Source organism: Drosophila innubila (assembly GCF_004354385.1).
Source record: "Drosophila innubila isolate TH190305 chromosome 2R unlocalized genomic scaffold, UK_Dinn_1.0 1_C_2R, whole genome shotgun sequence".
Lineage (NCBI taxonomy): Eukaryota > Metazoa > Arthropoda > Insecta > Diptera > Drosophilidae > Drosophila > Drosophila innubila.
The window spans coordinates 669,650-692,537 of NW_022995374.1; the positions used below are offsets into that span (position 1 = coordinate 669,650).

The 22,888-nt window shown below is 34.6% G+C and overlaps 4 protein-coding genes across 10 annotated transcripts; 3 read left to right on the forward strand and 1 right to left on the reverse strand.

The window, feature by feature from the left end:
• The first annotated feature begins 1,048 nt into the window (after positions 1–1,048).
• On the forward strand, positions 1,049–14,599 carry LOC117785205 (cytochrome b reductase 1). 3 transcript variants are annotated; one of them, XM_034623118.1, is made up of 6 exons: positions 4,260–4,332; positions 4,888–5,165; positions 12,309–12,532; positions 12,933–13,155; positions 13,226–13,390; positions 13,574–14,599. In XM_034623118.1, the coding sequence occupies exons 2-6, from the start codon at positions 5,116–5,118 to the stop codon at positions 13,713–13,715; spliced, it is 804 nt and encodes a 267-aa protein (XP_034479009.1). In that variant the 5' UTR covers positions 4,260–4,332; positions 4,888–5,115; the 3' UTR covers positions 13,716–14,599. The 3 variants fall into 3 exon arrangements, with proteins under 3 accessions (XP_034479007.1, XP_034479009.1, XP_034479008.1); XM_034623116.1 differs by lacking the exons at positions 4,260–4,332; positions 4,888–5,165 and adding an exon at positions 1,049–1,177; XM_034623117.1 differs by lacking the exons at positions 4,260–4,332; positions 4,888–5,165 and adding an exon at positions 12,231–12,251.
• Positions 14,600–14,690: 91 nt separating this feature from the next.
• On the reverse strand, positions 14,691–16,176 carry LOC117784064. Of its 3 annotated transcripts, none has more exons than XM_034621665.1 (4): positions 15,894–16,164; positions 15,575–15,829; positions 14,860–15,307; positions 14,691–14,820 (listed from the first exon to the last, which is right to left on the reverse strand). In XM_034621665.1, the coding sequence occupies exons 1-3, from the start codon at positions 15,915–15,917 to the stop codon at positions 14,906–14,908; spliced, it is 681 nt and encodes a 226-aa protein (XP_034477556.1). In that variant the 5' UTR covers positions 15,918–16,164; the 3' UTR covers positions 14,691–14,820; positions 14,860–14,905. The 3 variants fall into 3 exon arrangements, with proteins under 3 accessions (XP_034477556.1, XP_034477557.1, XP_034477555.1); XM_034621666.1 differs by having other exon boundaries at positions 14,693–15,307; positions 15,894–15,993; positions 16,069–16,176; XM_034621664.1 differs by having other exon boundaries at positions 14,693–15,307.
• Positions 16,177–16,903: 727 nt separating this feature from the next.
• Positions 16,904–19,940, forward strand: LOC117785220 (transcription factor grauzone). 3 transcript variants are annotated; one of them, XM_034623138.1, is made up of 6 exons: positions 16,904–17,142; positions 17,215–17,825; positions 18,133–18,899; positions 19,053–19,373; positions 19,437–19,506; positions 19,569–19,940. In XM_034623138.1, the coding sequence occupies exons 1-6, from the start codon at positions 17,139–17,141 to the stop codon at positions 19,815–19,817; spliced, it is 2,022 nt and encodes a 673-aa protein (XP_034479029.1). In that variant the 5' UTR covers positions 16,904–17,138; the 3' UTR covers positions 19,818–19,940. The 3 variants fall into 3 exon arrangements, with proteins under 3 accessions (XP_034479029.1, XP_034479028.1, XP_034479030.1); XM_034623137.1 differs by lacking the exon at positions 16,904–17,142 and having other exon boundaries at positions 17,187–17,825; XM_034623139.1 differs by lacking the exons at positions 16,904–17,142; positions 19,437–19,506; positions 19,569–19,940 and having other exon boundaries at positions 17,187–17,825; positions 18,133–18,903; positions 19,053–19,123.
• A 193-nt stretch (positions 19,941–20,133) lies between these two features.
• Positions 20,134–22,186, forward strand: LOC117785790. Its single transcript, XM_034624022.1, is given in 3 exon segments — positions 20,134–20,772; positions 21,082–21,833; positions 21,835–22,186. Coding segments are annotated over 3 exon segments (1,494 nt in total). The 3' UTR covers positions 21,938–22,186.
• The last annotated feature ends 702 nt before the right edge of the window (positions 22,187–22,888 follow it).

The following is a 22,888-nucleotide window of genomic DNA, read 5'->3' on the forward strand; positions in this document are numbered from 1 at the left end:
TGTGCATGTCGCCCCACAATTTCCGAAAATAAAACTCAATTTCCATTTGAAGCATAAAATAAAAAAAATACTGTTGTGCTTGCCCAAAAACGAAAAAAAAAGCAATATTGGATCAGAGAAGTGCAGAGCGCTCATAACAATGTGGAAAACATACAGACAGACTAAAATGTATGTATGACATATATGTATGTATGTATAGCATAGTATGTTGATATGTACATCTCTGCATATCGTGCTTATTTATGTAGATGGCAGCTTCGTAATGAAAAGTGGCATTTAACGGCGCCGCTATTCATCACCAGAGAAGTGGAGAGTAGAGAAGCAGAGAAATTGAGAAGCAGTCAGAGGCTGCGAATTTCGCCCCCGCATACTTTGTCCCAATGCACTATGGAATATTTTATCATTTTTCTGACATTTCATTAAAACATATTTTTTGATATATTCAAATATGTTTAAATTTGTCATGGATATCTTCTCAAATCTATGTTCAAATTAATTGTAAATTGAAAATTGCCTTATTGCTATAAAAATATATATGCATTTTTTTTGTTATTAAATGTATATAATTTATTTAAAAAATTCATTTAAAAAAAGCAAACAAAAAATTATGGAAATCTTGTTCCATTCTGGAGTTATTAATTAATGTCATAGATAAAAGAATTTCCCATAGTACATCATCATCTCCTCCTCCTTCTACTGAAGGGAACAGCTACCACATCTAAAGCCACATCCAGATCCACATCCGCGTCTGTCAGCAACAGTTCGCATTTCGCCTTCTAGTAAATATTATGGTAAACATTTTGATGATGCTCCAAATGAAAAGAGAGCGGGCGGAAATTGGGAAAAATGGAAGTGGAAGTGCATGTGAAAATGGAAGTGGAAAGGGAAGTAGAAGAGCAGTAAAAGTACAATGTGAATGCTGCATTTATAATGCTGCTTGTTGCTCTTCTTCTTGTTGTTGTCTTTCCTGTTTTATTCGAATTTTGATGGGCAACACATAATGAAGCATTCGAATGTTAACGTTGAAATCCTTTTTGACAGGCACAGCTATCAAAACTGATTGCTTTCACATGGACAGTAATTCGGTGAGTCCCATGCCTCCATTGGCCATCATGGAAAATGAGAAAACTCCGCCCGGAACGCCCAATGGCGATATGCCACCTCCGCCGGATGAGAAGTAAGTGGAAAATATTTACTTATTTAATGTCAACTGAATCAAAAACCTTGAAAAAATAGAAATTAATTTACATTTAACTTAACTAGTTTTCAATTAAAAACTGAAGGGAAAAAACGTAAAGATTTTTGATTTCTAGCGTGTTACAAACTTTTTATCTAAGAGATGGAAAATATACTTATTCTAAGAAAACAAAGTACAACTTTGAATTATAATTACATTGAAATTTAAATTAAAATTATGCCAACAACTAATAAATTACTCAGAAAAAAAGCAAATTTATATGCCAAAAAGTTCTGTTTTCTTTGAAAGTATCTTATCACTCCCACACAGTCCGCCCCTTTTCATAACTGAGTCGAGTTACGCCAGAAAAATAGAAAATAAGACGATATTGACGATACGTCAAAAGTCACATATCCACACACACACACTCATGTAACTCACAGCTCTTAGGATCCACATAAGATCCACAGGCGCTCAATTCTCTATGCAAGCTCTAGCCAATCAAAGCTTGGCGCTCTGAGCGGATCAGAGCTTTTACCGCTGCTCTCCTGTGCTTAGTTCTCTGAGTCTACGCTTACACACACGCACACATGTAATTAATCAGAGAAGCAAGATTTCCTTTATGTTTGCTAACTGTTGATTCTGCTCGCCTGGTATTTCTGCAAGTGCTGATGTTATTTTGCTGTGTTATTCAGTCGCTGTGAAATTTCCTGCATGTCATAGGGGATAAAATTGTACTATATATGATTATTATAATATTCTTGAGCGCTTTTACTTATACTCTTGAATTAAGAGAGCTCACTAGCTGTGCTTGCTCTTTTAGTGTTTATTATTGTTTCAATTTGGATACAAATAATTTAATACAGACAATTTACCAATTCACATATGAGTGATTGCGTAAAAATATTTAAATGAATTGTGTCAGACGCAGTCGAAGAGATGCGAATTTAAATCCACAGCAGAGTTACAATTGGCGATGTCTAGCCGGCAATTGACATACCAAGCGATTTCATCTATTTGGGAAATAGGAATATGGAAATTGAGGAATGGAGAAAGGAGAAATGTAAACTGTGCCTTGACCTCGTCGTTAAAACTGTGCACATTAATCGCTTCTAATGACCTTTTAGGGACGTAAGTGTAACATTTACATTTCAATAGCGACAACATTACGTATACGCAATGTAATTAATGCTGAGCCGCAAACAGAATTGCAACCACGCCCATGGGCCATCCATGATGGGCAGGACATGCTGCTTTGCTCCTTTCGCTTTTTAACGCGCTAATTTGCTAATCCCGGTTACCCTTGGGCTCGTAAATTCTATTTTAATGTGGCCAACTCGCAAATCACACACAATACGAGTACACTGTTCAAAAAACAAATTACTAATGCCAATTTTTTAGTCTCAGAAGTACAAATTTAAGTCTAAGAACTGCGTCCCAAGTTGGTTTTGAGAACATTTTAAATAATTTCAAGCTCTAATTAATTATATATAAAACTCTTATTTTTTCCTGACCACAAATATAACTATATGAATAAAAAAAACAACAAAAAATAAGGCAGATTTATATTTTTCCTTGTCCACGAGACAATAATTGTTAACAACTCAGGATTTTTATTCTTACATAAGAACTGCAATATTTTAAATTAATATTCCTAATATTAGTAGTTTGGTTTTTAAAAGGACTAATTTTAGAAACAAAACAATTTCTTGATTTTAGAGGCTGGTCCTTTTTTCAGTGTATAACACACACATTCAACAGTTGATCGCGTGCGGACGCACAGTCACCATCCTTGTATCCTTTTACTTGTACAGCTGCCTCCTTTCCCTCCCCGCTCTTATGTAATTACCCACATATTTTGTGGCCTCAAATTGAACCTTTGCTCATTTCATTCGATTTCAAGTAATTTCTGGGCGCGCTCAGTCAAAAAAAAAGCACCTGAATGCGGAGTTGAAGGAGTTGCCTTCTCGTGATTCTCACCTGAAAATCCTTTCATGTGTAATGATGACCACGCATTTACAGGGTGTGTCTGTCAGCTTGTCGCTTTGTCGTTTCGTTTATAATTATAGTAGAGACCTACGCTAGTTGTTTGTCCCACTTTCGTTTAGCATTTACCAACTTTGTTCATTATTTATATATATTTGATTAGTTCCCAAGTCCTTTTGATTGATGTTGATGTGCACATGAATTGTTACCACAGTAAATTTATTTATTTATAGAATTTCTATTAATGAAGAAACAGTGAAAATGTCATACAACCACCCCAGAAAAATGTTACATTCAATGTTATTAAACAGTCGCCGGTATTATTAGAGTCCTATTAAAATGATAGAGGAGACCGTTTGCATCACAATCAATAGCCTGATCCAAAAGAAAAAATATTTTGATCGATTTTATTCAAATTTGGATGCAAAATGAATTTAGTGGCCAAACCATGATCAAAATGACATTCCGCCTTAAAATCGGATTTTGTTTAAGTTATGACATTTTGAGCTTGGTTGGACTTTCGATCTACCCACTTTACAAGAATATGAAAGGTCGCAGAATCCAGTTTAAATTGTTGTTTTAAACTAATTGTGATATAAACAGTTGATAAAAATTGGAAAATTGACCCTTAGCACTGGCACCAGGGCATCAAACTAGTCGAGTACTCCACGTACTGCAGAATTTGCATTTTCGTTTATGTTTTACGTTTACAGAGCGAAAAGCTGTTTGGTGGTTTGTGTCTTCGCTCGATCAGACAATCCACTATCAATGTCTATTAGCAGTGCCCTTTTGAGTATAACAGAGCATTAACATTAACGGCGTTGTTTCTGTAAATAAGCGCTTAAATTGATTTAAATAAATTATAACTTGCAGTATTTTTGGAATAATATTAATATTATTAAGTATTATTTACCATAAATAAATAATTTTATATTAGTATAATTTTCAATTTAAATTATTTAAAGTTTAAACGCAGCAACTTTAAGAAAGCAACAAATTTTCTCAGCTCTCTCTCGACTCTCCACTCTCTCTATATCTCTCTCTCTCTCTCTAGGGAGAAGATTACATTTAACATAACATTTTCAGTTATTTTCAGTGGTTCATTCGATGCTGATCGGTTTCAGACGTCAGTTGCGGCTCCCGGATAATTTTTCGTGTAAAAAACAAATGTATGTTTATTTAAGTGTTGTGTATTTGTTGGCAGAGAACAAAAGGAGCAATATAAACAACAATCTTGCGCTATTATATAGAAAGTGTTTAGCTTTAGTCTATGTTTATGGGTGTATCTTTTGATCTTTCCATCTATCTGTCTGCGTGAAATTGATATTTTTATAGTTACACCTGAACATATCAATGGGATGTTCGTTACATTGTCTTTCAATTAAGAAATCGAAAGTTTCTTTTTATATCGTTTGTTGAAAAAAGAATTCAATTTGCATTCGTATAAATCACATTAATTAAATGCTGTCTACGGAATTCATGAATAGATAACAATCTGAACGATCGGAGCAACTAGACGGAATCTTCTTCTCTTTTCTCTGTTTCTATATTTCACTATTTGTTTCTTGACAAATTAACGCTCTGATTAGCAAGTCGATTCTCTCGACATTTCTGATTGATATATATGAGAATCTGCTGCGACTTTGCGATTTATTCGAAAACGTATTAATTACGTTGTCAGACCCAAATTCAAATTAAATGTTCTATTATCGTTGAATTTACAGAACACTCGTATTCACTTGAAAACCGATTTCAATTGTAAATGCTTTGTGGGAAAACTCGAGAGCACTTTACATAAACCAAATGCTCGATCTCTTGATCAATTGAAAATAACCCAGTGACGAATCCGTTGCGTATTGTATTTAACAACAAATCGCGTATACGCCGTGTGCACGCCGAGTATCTAAAAAGTCGACAACAACAACAACAATAATCTATATAAATTCGCCTAAATGCGTGATCGTCATTTGGGCAAAATGCCGCGTGGAGGAACGACAACAGCGTAAGTTCATCACTGCGAGGGTTGACTGTGACATAACATTGAATTTATTCATTATTTTGAAGTCTACAAAATATAAATCTAAATTTAAAGTAAACAATTTAAATTCCAAATTCATTTATTATTTATTATTAAGCAGTCGACGAAAATATTATTAAAAATTTTAGTTTTAGTGACATAACATTTTATTTTTTTATTTATTTATTATTTAGCAGCTTACAACAACATATTTTCTTTTATTTAAATGTAATTAGAAAATAAACAATTAAGTTTAACAACAATTAATTTTGAATTTTTAAGATAAAAAGAGAAAATGAAACGGTGCAAACATTCGCGTTTACTTAAGATATTATCCAAAATTAGTATCTGAGTTGTTTATCAAAAATCTCAAGGCCTTTTACTAATTAGAGCGTGTTTGACACATTCTCTTCTCTACAGATAAGTTGATTTAATTCAAGATTAGATCTATCAGGCTATGTTGTATTTAAGCAGATAAATAAAGAAATAATTTTTGTTCTACAAACTCAATGAACCACCCTCTGGCAGAAAGCATAAATACATTTAAATTGATAAATTGCTATTTAAGGGAGTTTGAAGGAATAAACTCATATGAATTATTTCTTCAAATAAACTGTCGGCTTTTAATTCGAGCTAAAGCAAAAAGAAAAATAAGAAAAGCAATGTTTATAGAAATGGATAAATAAATATAATAATTCAATGAACAAATTGCAGGCAACTGGCACAGTGTCGCATTTATTTTGTTTCGCATTGTGTTACTGCGAATTTGATTGTATCTTCAAGATACAATTACACGACACATGCAGGCGATAAACAATTGTCGCCCACTGTAAGCAAACACCATCATATTATGAGTGCAAGTACGAATAAGAGTGTGAGTCTGGGTACGAGTCTGGGTACTCGTTGGACTATTCGTTCAGCATAATTAACCCGCAGGATACACACATGTGTGTATAGATACTTTTCTTTATTATGGTTCTCTGTCATGCATGCCAGGAAATGTTGTTTCAATTTCGTTACACACTCAATTTTTAATTGTGCATCACAAACAAACATGTAATTTGTAGTTTGTTGCCGTCCTACGCTTTCTTTAATTGAAATGAAACATTTTCAAATGTAGTCAAGTTTCCTGTATTTTCGAGAGTGTCGTACCTAATCACCTACTTGCACACACTTGTAGATACATCTGCGAGTAACCAAGTATCTATCCGAGTATCTATGCCATTCAAGATCTATAGTAACAAAACGAGCCACGCTCCAGTTTTGAATGTCAGCCATCATCAGTTGTCTTGGCCATAATTAGCCCGCTTTATAGCCAGACAGAAGTAACTGGGCTCTCAAAATGGTTATGCTTTTTGCTTAAGATACATTTGTATCTCTTCTTCTTTTCATGTGATAAGATATAAATAGCTACAATACTACTGATGAACACTAATACAATTTCTATTTTATTTTATTATGTGAAAATTCAAGTACACATTTTCTTTATTTTAAAACAATACATTTACTTTGAAAATAGAAAAATGTATTTTATGTATTTATTTTAAAATAAATTTTATTCGGATTTAAAAAAAAAAAACAAAACAACAAATACAAATATCTTTTTTTTATTAAAAATTAAAATTTAACTAAAATATATTCATATTTTATAAAAAAGAATATTATTTCAATCTTTACACTCCCAGCTCTAAACTTTTTTCCCCATTTAAAATAAAAAGAAAACTCTTCAGCTGAAGCGTAGCTTAAGTTATTAAGCACCTTGAACTTAGCATAAAATTGAAAATAGCTAATTAATTACTTGTGAATCGTGTGGATTAAGTGTCTAGTCTCGCTGCTTTCGCTTGTCTTAAAAAAAGAAAGAAAAAAAAAAGATGATGATTTTGCAGTTGCAGTTTAAAGAAGTGCCAACTTAGGATCGTCACTTGTTTTTCTCTCCATAAACAACGACTTCAGGCACCAGGCAGTCTCTATCTTTAAGACGATAATGTTGTTGTTGTTGTTGTTGTGGGTTGTAGTGTCAACAGCCTCAGATTGACGTTGACCCATTAGCAAACAAATAGCGTTAATATGGCAACAACTACAACTACAACTATGGCTAAGACATGTCTGCAAATGCAGGTTCAGTTTCAGGTTCAGGTTCAGATACAGTCTCCAAACTTGCAAACTGCAACTATGAAAACTTGTTTCAAGCGCAAATCGGAAAGCAAAAGCTTTTATCGAAATTTTCCCATAGCGCAGTCAGTTAAAAAGTGAAAGAGATACAAATGCACATGCACATACACAGATACAGATACAGCTGCAGTTGCAGATGAAGATACAGATACATTTACAACTACAGCTACAGCTGCAGGCAGCCTTTACTCTACTCGCATGTGAAGTTGCCCCCTGTTGACTATTTATTTTTTACAACAATTTGTGGTCTTTGTGCGTTGCTGCCACCGCTTGTTGCTGTCGCTGCACAGTGGAATAAATGGCTAAATAAATACGCATAAATATAATAATTCACTTCTGTGAATATGACAAAGTTATCGTCCGTGTACTTATTTTTTAAGTACCTCTGTGTATTAATTTTTTGAAAGCTCACAGAAGTAAATAAAAATAATGATATTTAAATAATTAAATACTAATGAACGATAAAGTGATTTGTAGTAGAATAGATTACGAAAAAAGTTGGAAAAGAACAACTGTTACCTTCCTTTCTCCTTAACACTTTTTCAAAAACTTCAAACTGTCATAACTTTGTCAAATTTTTTCCGATTTTCTTGCGAAATATCTATTTTATCATTATTTATTCCCTATTTTCATTCTGCATCGAAATTGGAAAATTCAATTTTTCTTCCTTCATTGTCAATTTTTTCCATATTTTCGATCACTGTCCATTTTCTCCATACTCTCCCCTTGACACTTTTCACCAACTTCAAACTTTCATAACTTAGTCAAATCTTAACCGATTTCCTTGCGGAATATCAATTTTATCATTATTTGGTCCCTATTTTCATTCTGCAACAAAATTGGGAAATTCAATTTTTCTTCCTTCATTGTCAATTTTTTCCATATTTTCAATCACTGTCCATTTTCTCCATACTCTCCCCTTGACACTTTTCACCAACTTCAAACTTTCATAGCTTAGTCAAATCTTAACCGATTTCCTTGCGGAATATCAATTTCATCATTATTTGGTCCCTATTTTCATTCTGCATCGAAATTGGAAAATTCAATTTTTCTTCCTTCACTGTCTATTTTTCCCATAGGTCACTGTCCATTTTCTCAATACTCTTCCCTTGACACTTTTCCCCAACTTCAAACTGTCATAACTTAGTCAAAACTTAACCGATTTCCTTGCGGAATATCAATTTTATCATTATTTGGTCCCTATTTTTATTCTGCATCGAAATTGGCAATTAAATTTTTCTTCCTTCATTGTCAATTTTTTCCATATTTTCGATCACTGTCCATTTTCTCCATACTCTTCCCTTGACACTTTTCAACAACTTCAAACTTTCATAACTTAGTCAAATCTTAACCGATTTCCTTGCGGAATATCAATTTTATCAATATTTGGTCCCTATTTTCATTCTGCATCAAAATTGGAAAATTCAATTTTTCTTCCCCCATTGTCAATTTTTACCATATTTTCGATCACTGTCCATTTTCTCCATACTCTTCCCTTGACACTTTTCACCAACTTCAAACTTTCATAACTTAGTCAAATCTTAACCGATTTCCTTGCGGAATATCAATTTTATCATTATTTGGTCCCTATTTTCATTCTGCATCGAAATTGGAAAATTCAATTTTTCTTCCTTCATTGTCAATTTTTTCCATATTTTCGATCACTGTCCATTTTCTCCATACTCTCCCCTTGACACTTTTCACCAACTTCAAACTTTCATAACTTAATCAAATCTTAACCGATTTCGTTGCGGAATATCAATTTTATCAATATTTGGTCCCTATTTTCATTCTGCATCAAAATTGGAAAATTCAATTTTTCTTCCCCCATTGTCAATTTTTACCATATTTTCGATCACTGTCCATTTTCTCCATACTCTTCCCTTGACACTTTTCACCAACTTTAAACTTTCATAACTTAGTCAAATCTTAACCGATTTCCTTGCGGAATATCAATTTTATCATTATTTGGTCCCTATTTTCATTTTGCATCAAAATTGGAGAATTCAATTTTTCTTCCTTCATTGTCAATTTTTTCCATCTTTTCGATCACTGTCCATTTTCTCCATACTCTTCCCTTGACACTTTTTCACAAACTTCAAACTGTCATAACTTTGGCAAATCTGAACCGATTTCCTTGCGCAATGTAAATTTTATCATAATTTGAGCTCTATTTTAATTCTGCATCAAAATTTGAAGATGGAATTTTTTTCCTTTGCTGTCCATTTTTCTACACTGTTTTGGGAAACTCGATTTTTATTGCCAATTGATCGAGATCACTGCTTACATTATATCAATATGTGTGTTAGGAAACTTAGCATTTTGGCCCACTGTGAGCTTGTTGCAGTTGCACTGGGGCCCAAGCGGCAAGTGAAATGTGTGTTAAATCAGCTCCCCACACGAGTGCCAGTCAGCCTGCGGTGCAATGTGTTGAAAGCCTAATGCCTGCCACACAGCCAAGTGGCTGCCACACACACACACACACGAACACGCACACTTGCTTGTGTTGTTGCAACGGCCGTTCATTGACATCTCGCGACTGCCCGCGCCTAATGAAATTGTCAGGCACAAAAACAACTGCAACAACAACAACAACACAATTGTGGGGCATTGAGTCTGAGATACGAATGCCTTGGTGCATGTTAATTAAAGAGCTTATTACGAGTCTATCACAAAATGATGCAAGTAATACGACAATCAACTTGAATCTCAAATCTAAATTACAATCCAAGGCGCCTTTTCTGAGAAAGTGTAATATTTAATTACAGTATGTCCAGTAATTACTTTGACAAAGAAAAATACTGACATATTTGTTAGCTACTAAACGAAAGACAAAAAAACCGTTAATCAGAAAATCAGCTCAAATATTTTTAAAACTATCTCAATTTAATTCGGTTCTGAAAGGGCTAAGACCCCTTGACACTCCATAAATTGGGTTCCACAATTCACTAAATCATTTGTGATAAACAGTGAATCTCAGCTAATTTGATCCACTACTCTTACGTATTTTAAACTCTAAAAAATTTTATCTTTAAGCACTTAAACTTAATAAAATATTTACATTTTATTTTGATTGGGTATATATTATTGTAAATCTGATTTGAATAAAAACAAAAGATAGTTCAATATCTAGTGGGCCAAACAAGCTGAGACTCACTGTACGTCAGAGTTGTCCAAAACTAGACTGTCTTAATATTCTAATCTGTAATTAATATTTGTTTGCCCTTGTTTTCATTTACGCTCTTCGACCGATTTCTTTGCTGTGCGCACTATTAATTTAAATAATAATTTTGTTTACTTTCGTTTTAAAATTGTTGCTGTCATTTCAAGAGCAACCACAATCATAAATACAACCAATTTAAAATCCGCTCAGTACAGCATTTTGAAATTATTAAGCGCCTCGTTGGCGGCGAGAAATGCACCTAATTACCACTGCCTCAAAGACTTGCCACAGTTTCTCTCCCTGTCCCCTCTCTGGGAGTCTCTTTCTCTCTCGATCGCACTGTCTGTTTACTTAGTTGTATGACAGCTGCTCTTTGAATTGAATATCCATTGTGTCTGTCTGTCTGTTTGTCCGTCTGACATCTGTTTGCTTCACCACTGTGAGAAATCCCACTGTACAAAACTCGCTCGTTGATGGATGTATTTCGGCAATTGAGATCATCACAAGAGTTTGTCATTTGATCACAAGCTCACGCAATAAATAGAAGCGAATACTTAATTGATATGAGTATAGAATTGCAAGTGAGCCAAATATTATGATAAAATACAACTCGAGGAAAAAAAAAAGAGAGACCTACTTAAGCGACCCACATTGCAAATTAAAGTTAAATAATTTCATAATAATAACAGTTAAGCCAAATATTATAAAATTATACATTAGATTCTACTAAGAAACGACTATCCAATTTTTTAACAAAGTCAAAAAAGTCTCAAAAAATATATGTATAGAAATATTATTATTTGCATCTTAAAAACTAAGACTTCAAATAACATGACTATAAAACATAAATTTAAAACTGAAAACATTATATTGGTTGTGTTATCATAATATAATGTGGGAAAAAATTCACTTACTCAATGTTCACTGTACTTGTTGTCAAGCTAAATAATTTAAACAAAAAAAAAAATATTAAAATGGGCAATTTTCAAACCAAAGCTACGAAAATCTCTAAAAAACTAACGAATTATTTGGATCTAAAAAAGTAAGAATTAAAGATGTTGAAATCGTTAGGAATTCGCAACGTTCTGACTGTGCAACAGACTGTGGCAAATGTGCTTATCCGTAGATGAGATACAAATAAAGCCCTCACGGCTAATTGCATTTTACCAGACAAATTAGATAATTGCAAACTTTCTTAACCTCAACTCTCCGCACAAAAGATGCCATTTGTAAATGTAAATATTTGCTTTATAAATCAATTAAGTCGTTTAGCAGCGCATTCAACCCACAATTAGTGACTGAGTCCAAGTGAAATTTTCCTAATTATACAAAGCCAACAGACAACTGAGAGTTACAACTCCGATTTGAAGTCAGACTGATAAATGCTAGTCTCGAGTTGCAATTTTATAATAAAAATAATGCTTCTAATTGGACTGATGTTTTTTACTATTTGTAATAAAAATGTAGGTAGAAAAACGACTTTTTGTTTTAAAAATAGTTATAAAATTATTTTTAAAACAATAATTAAATTTAATTATAAGTTATTTTAGATGCAAATCAATAAATATATTTAAAATTTATAATTTATACATATTTTAAGAACATTAATTATTTTTTAGTTATTAATACTAAGTATTTACCAAGTAAGGTTTAACTGGAAGAACAAATATGGATGTTATAGATACGAGCTTTATTGATAGACTTAATCGTTTGCTCTTGCGAAGACCAAAATCTAAGTAAATTGTATTAAATTGTACGAAAAACATTATTTTGACTGTAAATTCTCTTTACAGACGCTATGAGGAGGATCCGGATAATGCGTGGAACGCCTGTTCCTGGTGTGAATACATGCTGATAGTCATATTATCGACTATACTTTTGGTGGGCGTATTGATTCTCACACTCTTCTGGGTAATGTTCTATCGTGGGGGCTTCGCCTGGTCGGATAAACCCTCACAGCAGTTCAATTTGCATCCCATACTCATGATAGCTGGTTTTGTAACGCTTTCCGGATTTTGTAAGTATCTTAGAAATGACGGATTACTATTTATAATATTTAAGCTCGCTTGAGTGCGTGTGCGTCTCGCTGTCGCCACTTGCCAATACACAACGGACAGAGCACTGGGAGCAGCAGGAGTCGCTGTTTTAAAATATTTCTATTATTATTTTCTTAAATCTTATTTTTTTATATTAATTTAATGTTAATAAAGTACAGTCGACTAGAGTAATTTACAATTTAAAATTAAATTATTAAAAATAGCTATATGCTAAAAATTTAAAAACTAAAGAAATTTAAATTTAAAACTGGAAAGATAAATAAACATGTTAAATATAAACTCACATACTCAATATATATTTTTGTATTCCAATAACTTTTTTTAACTATAAATTTGCTTACTCTTCTTTTTGAATTGCAGCAATCTTAATTTATAGACTGTGCCGTTGCATGAAGCACATCTATGTGAAGCTGATTCACATGTTCTTTCACGCCGCAGCGATACCCTGTATTGCCCTCGGCTTCCTCTCCGTCTTCGACTCGCACAATGTATTGCAAAAGGTGAATTTCTACAGTCTCCATTCGTGGCTGGGCTTCGTGACAATGGGCATGTTTGTGCTGCAATTTGTAATTGGCTTCTTCAGGTGGGTGTCTTTAATAACTTCTTGATGATGTGATGCTGTGATGTTGTAAAATTGTCAATCCTTTCATTAGCTTTCTGGTGATGCTCTGCTGTGAAAACAAGACTTACAGCTGCCGTTCAGCCATGGTTCCTATACATGCCAGCTTGGGATTGGCCAATTTCTGGCTGGCCATTGCCACATCCGTCACGGGAATTATTGAGAAGGAACGCGAGACCGCCAAAGATCCAAACTTGAGGTAATCAAAGTATTTATAATGATAAATTTATTAGCTTAATTTAAACGATTTTTATAGGTGGAAGAATTCTAGTAAATTTTCTTTAGTTAAGGAAGGGCTACATTTATATATTTTATTTTAATCTTTATTCTATTTTGGTATACTTAAAGTTGCTTTATAATAACTTGAAAATATTTCTTGCAGTGAGGACAACAGACTCATTGAGCACTATATAACGAGTGCGATAGGCATCACATTGGTTGTCATTGGGATTATCGTGACCTTTGCCGTGCGAAGGACAAACGCTCCTGCCTCCGCCAAAGTTTATGTCACCGAACGCATTTAGATGGATATGGATGAATTTTCCTGCTACGCCCACTACGACTACGAATACGTCAACGCCTACGTCTATATACCAGAGCCAGTGTTATTCAAAGGCTAATGTTATATATACATATATATAGCTGTGCAATTCTAAATTTGAGACATAAAATCATTGTTGTGTTAGCACAAATAAAAAACACGCTTTTCATTCTCTACTATCCACTGTATAGTTTACATACAGTTAGTTGAGTAATTGTTTTGGCAAAATAAAGATTCAAAAAGTTTATGAATTTTGTTACGGTTCCTTGAGAAAGCTAAAAAATAAAATACTAGGATCCATTTTATTTTGTCAAAACAATTACTTGGCATACTGTAAATTTTCTACAAACATGAATATCCTAATGCCAAATCAAAATCTCTTTATAAATCAAAAACTCGTATCTCTTTTCTATCAATCAAAATGCCAATCCTTAACTGCTAAGTAGTTTTATAGAGATTAGAATCTCATCACCATTAAGACATTTGAATCACGCACTTTTTAAATACACAAAAATTATTTAAATATATCTATAATAGCAACTATAGGACCGCCCAACCTAGACCAGAACAGAACAGACCAATCATTAAAATCTACACTTAAACTATAATATGATAATATGATCAAACGAACAACATTCTTTGCCACTTCTATTGTAGTTTTCTAGAAATTTTTATACTCGAACAAATCGATGCAATATACTATTGATATTGTGGAACGCACTATACAATTAAATGCATCTTTACATAAAATATATTATATATATACACATACATAAAATATTGTCGCATTTGATGTTCTTGTAATTGTGCAAATAATTGTATTTCCTAAAAAGCTAAGCAATATAAGTTGTAAAACAATTTTACAAATATATAATAAATGATTTTTTATTTATTACATATAAAAACTAGTAGTACATTTCTGCTCTCTATAGGAAATTCAAAAACATACTCATCTATTATCTATTATAATTTATATAATTACATAAATTTCATACTTTCTTATATTTAACGATTCACAATTTGTTGTTAGCTGGATTTGAATAATTATAGGTAACATCATATCTTAAGTTATGTAATTTAGAAAACTTGAAAAATCAAGCGCAATTAAGTAAATGTAATAATTATTTTTGTTTACAATTGGGTTTTCCAATTTTTGGAAGATTAGCAGGCTTGCTAACTATATTTGAGGCTTGGCAGTCGAAGCCTTGGATCTCTTTTAAGAATAAAATTCGTTGTTTGTGATTTTCCCGAATGTCCTCTTACGAATATAGCGCCATTATTCGAGCCTATTGAATAAACACTCACATTGTGAGGCTCCGGCTCTAAATTGTTGGATGCCATGTCAAAATTGCGAACTCGTGGTTCTGATTTTGTGTTATCCTGCACATTTTCAATATCTAATTTGAATGGCGACACAAAGTTTCGTATCCACGGCTTAGGCTGAAGCAACTCACGTTCCAAGTGAGGACTTGATAGGATCTGATTGCCTGTAGATTGATCATCTTGGTTGCTTAAATTTGAAGAACTCCTCAACTGCTCATAGTTCAATTCTGGCTCAAATGCTGGCACCTCACCCTAAAATTAAAGAATAAATGAATAAGTATTATGAATTTTCAATAGGGATTCAGAAAGAATAAAGGTAAGAGCTACAAGATTAACGGTTTACGGGATTTCTGAAACTGATTCAGATTTGCTTAGCCAAATCAAAATCAGGTCTGAATCTGTTTTCAGGAATACCCCTATTCACTTATTATTATCTGAGCCCGTTTTCAGGAATACTTCTATTCACTTATTATTATCTGAATCTGTTTTCAGGAATACTCCTATTAAACGATCACTTACCGTACATAAATGCAGTTTCTTAGCCTTCGCATTGTCGGCTATCAAAAGTCCGCATATACATTCATTATAGCCATGAAGTCGGTAGATAGGTCCGATTTTCTTAATGCTAAAACAGCGTTTAACGTGCGCCGTTATATTCTTGAACTTGTTCATAGATCTACCACAACTGGGACATACTTCATTTTTCATCAATTCATTTACTGTGTACCAAAATGTCTTTCGATCTTTAAACGATTTCAACTGGTTCCTTGGGACCTTTGATTAGAAGAATGGAATTAATATGTATAACTTCTTAAATTGTTATAAAAATCAAACGCACCATCTTTTTCTCTGCCTTCGACATGATTATTATACATTTATTATTTGTTGCAAGTTGTACAGCATTTTATTATTTTATTTGTTTCAACAGGTTCCACACTCTGTCAAAATGAAGTCATATGGTTTATCCTTCCAATAAGTGTAATTCAATGTTATTCCACTTTGCCAATGCTTACAATTCACGCAATCAACAAATAACTTAACTCCAATTCGCCTTTTGATTATTTATTATAAATGTTTTCAGCACAGACGCCTGAAAAAACGCAAACAACTGTTTAATGAAAGATGCTGCCACCTGGCGGAAAAAATTAATGTTGATTTAAAATCTGTCAGCCTGGAAAACTGATCTAGATCATTTCTTAATAAAGTACCTTTTACAAAAATGTTCTTTTTAATAATATTTTAAATTTTAATGCTACAATCAAAACAGAATAAGAAAATAAAAACATACAGGTCCCGCTGCACTGATTAATTACATGTGTGTGGGTGTGTGTAAGCACAGAGAACAGTGTGTTTAAACATAGCACAGAAGAGAAACTGTAAAAGCTCTCATCCTCTTACAGTGCGCAAAGCTTTGATTGGCTTGAGTCCTCCCGCGACTGCACGGCTGTGGATCTTGTGGATCCCAAGAGCTGTGTGTCACAAGTGTGTGCAGATGTGTGACTTTTGACTTAAACTGCCGCCACTTTTTTATTTTGGATTTAGAATTAAATTTACAACTTCTGATAAATGTCAAACTCCCAACTTCCATAGAATCATTCAGCTTGATTTATTTCTAATTTCGAATTACAAATTTGTATTACATTATTTATTCATTGCAAAATATTGCTAAAAGAACTAAAATTGAAGTCCCATTCGAATTGTGCGCAGTACTTTTTATTGTCCCATGATCCTAAATCCGTTTTTTGTTGTAACATGAATATTAACACAAGTTGGCAGCACTGAAACTTAATTTGAAAATCAGCTGTGCCATCTCAGTCTTGGCTATTTTTCGGATGCTTACCAGCCAGATACAGCTTATTTTTCCTCTAAAAAGTTGTCATCAGTGATAAATATATTTCATGTTCATAAATCGATACATCGATTAGTCGATACACAATGTTTTCACATCACTAGCTGGTAGCACATTGCAAGTAAACAAAAAAAAATTAAGAAAAAAATAAATAATTTATTAAAAACCATATTTTGGCCACATCAAATGGAACTATACAAACATATGTACAACATACAAATTAATTAATGAAACATGGGTATGAAAGAGAAAGCGATAAGGAACATGATTAGATTTATATGAGATGTTTGATTTTGTATGTTTTGTTTAGATCGAACAGTGCCTGAGAACTGTATTCTCTGTCTGGAGGATAATCCGCTGACGCTTGACCAATATATCGATATATACTCCGAAAAGGGATTACAACTCAATGTGGTGAAGATTATCAACAAACATTTGCCAATGCAGCTGGCTGCTGGTCCCTCTCTCGCTCCCTCTCACGTTCCCGCTTCCAGTGGCAGTAAAGTGTGCCTGGAATGCTGGAAGACACTGTCCGCTTTCCATACGCTGCATGATTTCGTCAGTGCTGCGCAGGTTTCGCTGCGAGAGACGAAGGTGCTCCTAATGGAGGAGGAGGAAGAGGATGATCCGTTGACCCAAATCAACTTCAATGCGGATAAACAGTCTACGGTTCAAACGGAGTTATCCTTTTATCCGGAGGTTAAGATCGAGGAACACGAACTGGAGCAGTTGCCTAAGATTGAGGTGCTCGAGAGCATGACTAATCTGGATGCTTCTACGGCCAGACGCTTAAGGAAACGCGTCAAGGCGGAAGCGGAAACTGTCCAAGTTGTCAGTGAGGAAGCGGCGCCAAAGAAACGTCGCGGAAGACCGCGTAAAACGGAAATTCCCAAGGAAAAGGAAATGCCGCAGGAGCAGCAGGTACCTAATACGAATTCCGAATATTCTTTAGGAAATTATGAAATATGAAACCAAGATGATGATGAAAAAAGAATCATAAATTAGACAAATAAACAAACAAAATATTATTATTACAATTGGGAAGACAAAAAATTAGGAAAGGCCAAATTTAGGAGTAATGGATTTAGAAAATTTAAAATGGGAAAACCTTAAAATAATTTCTATTTCCTAAAGTAAATATTTCCAAATTTGGTTTCCTTGCCATTTTACTAATTATTTCCAAAGTAATTCCTAATTTCTAAAGTAATGTTTTTCGTCATTCTTATAGAAAATCGAGCAGTCAGTGCATGAGACGGTAGAGATCGAAGCGGATTTGAAAAGAGAAAAGCCGACGGACTTGAGCGACCAGGATGAACAGGAATTCAGTTGTAATTTCGATGAAGGACTCAATGATCACAGCAACGACAGCAGCGCAGATTCCTCCGATGATGATGACGATGATGATGATGATGATGATGATTCGGACTTTGAGTTCAAGGCGGATAAACCCAGCGAAGTGGCATTCGCCGTGATACCAAAGAGAACTCCGGTGCGGCCCAAGAAATACAAGAAGCGAGCGAAACCGACGGAGCCAAAAGTGCGCATGTCCCGGGAACTGTTGGATCAGCGCAAGAAGCAGCAGGAGGAATACGATGGCATCATTGCCAAGTTCTTCAGTGATGTGCTGCCCTGCTCCATCTGCAATCTGTTGGTGCACAATTTTACGGAAATGCAACGCCATCATCGCCTCACACATCAGGTGGATCCTGGTTACATGATCTGCTGTGGCCGGAAGTTCACCCAACGCAAGGTGCTTGCGGAACATGTGCTGGTCCACTGGAATCCCGAGCACTTCAAGTGCATCACCTGCAAGAAGGCATTCCAGAACTCCAGGCACCTCGAGTCCCATCAACAGGTGCACGTAGCAAAGGTCTCCTTCCAGTGCGACCTCTGCTCCAAGGTGTTCCTCAGCAAGACGGCCATCGATTACCACAAGCTCAACAAACACGTTCCCAAATCCGAGTTCAAATTCACTTGCAATGAGTGCGGCAAAAAGTAAGTTGATTGGAATAAATCCATTTATGATTTAATAACTCCCCTAATTACCTAGTTGAATTTCCTGATTTAAGCTTCCTTTACTTCATTTATTATATTTCCGTTGGTCAATTATACTTAATTTTTGTAAAATTAATTTTAATAATGTTGCAGATTCCTGACTGAGCGTAAGCTGAAGAATCACATGAGTTCCATGCACGATCCGGAGAGTATAATTATTTGCGATAAATGTGGCAAGCAGATGCGCACCAAAATCATTCTGAAGAAGCATCAGGAACTAATGCACTCGAATACACCGCGACCGGAGCCCGAGTTGAAGCAGTGCCAAATCTGCGGAGCCTGGCTTAAGGGAATGACGGGACTGAAGCAGCACATGAAGAGCATCCATGTGGAAAGTGCCGGAGAGCATCGTTGTCATGTGTGCAGCAAGATTTCACCAAATGCTCGTGCTCTACGTCGCCACATCTATCACAAGTAATGCCATATACACTTTAATTCATATGAATTACTACTAACTTTTGTTTATTTGCTAAACAGTCACGAGTGCGAGCGTAAATTCAAGTGTACCATGTGCGATAAGGCCTTCAAACGACCACAAGAACTAAAGGTGAGTTGTTCTATTTAAATGCTACTCTCAATTAACATGTTGTATCTTTGTTTTGTTGACAGGAACACACATCCACACACACAGGCGAGGTGTTGTACACATGTCCCAATTGCCCGATGACATTCTTCTGCAGCGCCAACATGTACAAGCATCGACAACGCTTGCATCGGGCTCAATATATGGCCGACAAGAATCAGCCAAAACCGCCAAATATATTGCAGCAAGCGGTGGGAGCCACAGCGGCCATGAAGATCAAATTAATGCAAAACTCGAACGCAGCTAGCATAGAATCCGACTTGAAGCATTTCTAGATCATAATTATCATTAATGTTTATGTTTAGTCTATGTCTATATTTATAATTGTACACTAAGCTATATAGATTTGTAATTTGTAAATTAAGTGAAGCAAAGTAAATTTACCTTTGGTATAGACACTTGTTTCTAGAGTATTTGTCTCAGTGTATGGCTATCAATCAGTCAGTTAAAGATATGATAATTCATGAAATGTAGATAAATTAGGCAGTCAGTCTTTGCTTAGTTAACAGGCCAGCTGGATTAGTTACATCTTTCGCAATGTCATCAAAAGCTCAAGGTTTAATGTTTAAATTAATTCTCTTGGCCATTTTTATGACTGCATTTTTGCTGCTCTACAATCCAAATTGGCAACAGCATTTGAACCAAGTGGAGTCTACAACAACAGCAACAACACCAGCAGCTGCTTCAATTGATGATCTGGAAAAGGAACTACCCGAAGTGGATTTTAATTACTGGTATCACTATGCCCAACCAGGCAGCTATAGATTGAACTCAACTTGTGCCCAGTATCCCGACCCGTTGGATCTGCAGCTGCACAATTATTATTGGCAGACCTTTTTTAATGCCAATGTGACGTTTCGTCTTTATGCCGCTTATCTGGACAAACGCAGGGCGGTCAATTCGTCGCGGGGTGTGGTGCGCATTTTAGCCACGGCTAATCAAATTGGTAACGACTTTCCATCGACATACTGTCAGCTGTGGTTTGTGGGCCATGAGCAGCCAATTCTGACCCCAATCAGTGAGTATATCAGTGTGTGGCCACTGATTTGGGACCTTAAACCACTTTTCAGCTATCCACATCTTTTGAGCTGCCCAGTGCCAAATACTTTACCCAGAAATCTGCAAGGATCTTATCCCAGAACTGTCTCACTGACCACACACATATGTGAGCACGCCAGCAACTCACTTCGTGTCCACTACGAACTTCCTAACAATAATAGCATTAGCAAGGTAAGAATTAATTAAATTAAAAACAAATTTATAAATAAAATTCAAAACAAACCGGAAGATTTTTAAATATAATATTTTTGTTCCGTATTTTTCTAGCTTATGCTTTCTTTGAATTTTGATTAAATTTATTAGATTTCGGTATTTCATAGTTTCTACCTTACCAATTATTTCCTATTTCAAATATAATTGTTAAAAAATTAGTTAAATTCAAATTTTCATTATCAAATTTTATGCTTTCGAGGTTTATTTTCCTTTTTATTTATCACCGAATTTTGAATATCCTATAACTTTTTGGCGAATTTGTTTCAGGGAATCACCAGTTATGCAACGGGCAGCAGCTCCTCCTCCTCCAAGATAACACTCAATTTTGGGATATGCCTGAAGGCATTTGATTTTGCCTTTGTGGACATATCGTCCCGTTTGATCGAGTGGTTTGAACTGCAGCGTCTTCTGGGCGCCACTCGCATCTATGCCTATGTATATAATGTGCATCCGGCGGTGCAACGGACTCTGGATTATTATCAGAGCAGTGGATTCCTAGAGTTGCGACCGCTTACAATGGCCAATGGGACTCCCCGATTGCCACACTATCTGCACTTGTTGATCAATAATCGCTTGTTAATGAAGCGACTCAACGAGCTGATACCCTACAATGACTGCTTCTATCGGAATATGTACAGGCACGACTATATGGTCAATGTGGATATCGATGAGGTGATAATGCCAGCGGGAGGTCTACGTACTTGGCATGAGTTATTGGCTGCCGATCAAGAAGCAACCAAATTTTATTGTCCCAATGGCTTTGGTTCGCTCTGCTTAATTCAATCCATATACCCCATCAATCACAAGCAATCAAATTCAAATTCAGATGAGCTCTTTTTGTTGCAAAATACATTCCGTCGGAATTACACACGGGAAAACGTAGCCACAAAGTGTTTCCACATCACAAAATACTCCTTGACTCTCCACAATCACTACACGCTCCAGATTCTGCGAGGTCCTTGTCATCGTCGCTTTCTGGGAACACATCTTGCCCAAATGCAGCACTATAAAGTCAGCAATAAAACGATTGATCCCTTCCTTGATTGAGGATCGCAGCACTTGGAAATATGCCAAGGATTTGAGAGAGGCTGTTAATTATGTTTCAAAGCATCTAAACAATTGATAGAGTTGTTTAAATATTATTAAGATTCTTTGTCCTGATTGACTGACTGACTGATCATTGTGCAACTACATAACTAGGTAAAATTCATGAATTGCATAAATTAAATCCGATTTGGAAAATAGATAAAAAAAAACAATGTTGGAATGTCTTTCTTTCTTTATAATTATTTACAAGGCGGACTCAACTGCACCTTATATAACGCATTTGACATTTACATAGTTGTATAATGCATAAATTTAAAATATAATTTTATAAGATACTGCAATTTGTGTCACTTATAATTTTCTTTGCTTTAACTTATTTTTGTTAAACATTTAGATTTTTCTTTTGTGTGTAGAGAAAATACATTAAACTTTACTTTACATACAAATATTATTGTTCTCTTCTCATTTCAAGTGCATTAAGTTGTCCTTTCAAACCAAAAAAAAATAGATATAGTATATGTATCTCGTTTATGGTATCTCGTTCTCGATCTCGTTTTGAGCTCCGATTTGAATATTTTGTGAGGTTAACCGTTTATTGGCTTTAATCATAGCATTTTATTTACGTTTATGTTTTAGCATGCACAAATGTTTTTAAGTTAATAAACTCTTTTGATATCTAGGCAACATTTATAAATAGAATACTTTCGTTTTAGGTTTTCCAATTGCAAGGAAATTGCATTGCATCGTTTGTTTTGTTAGTTGTTGTATTAGTTTGTTTTATAGTATAGTTTTATTTTCTTTTGCGACACCATTAAAACTTAGTTAGTCACACAGTCACCCGAAAGTGAGCAAACAAATAGATCATTTCAAACATTTTCAAAACAATGTGTAAATCAAATATTTATTGTATTAATTAATTAATAATATTGTAGTTGTAGTGCTGCTATAAAAACAAATCAATGTTTTTTTTTGGCTCATTTAGTGACAATCTATGTAAATTTTAGCTACGTGTTAAAATTTTCATTAT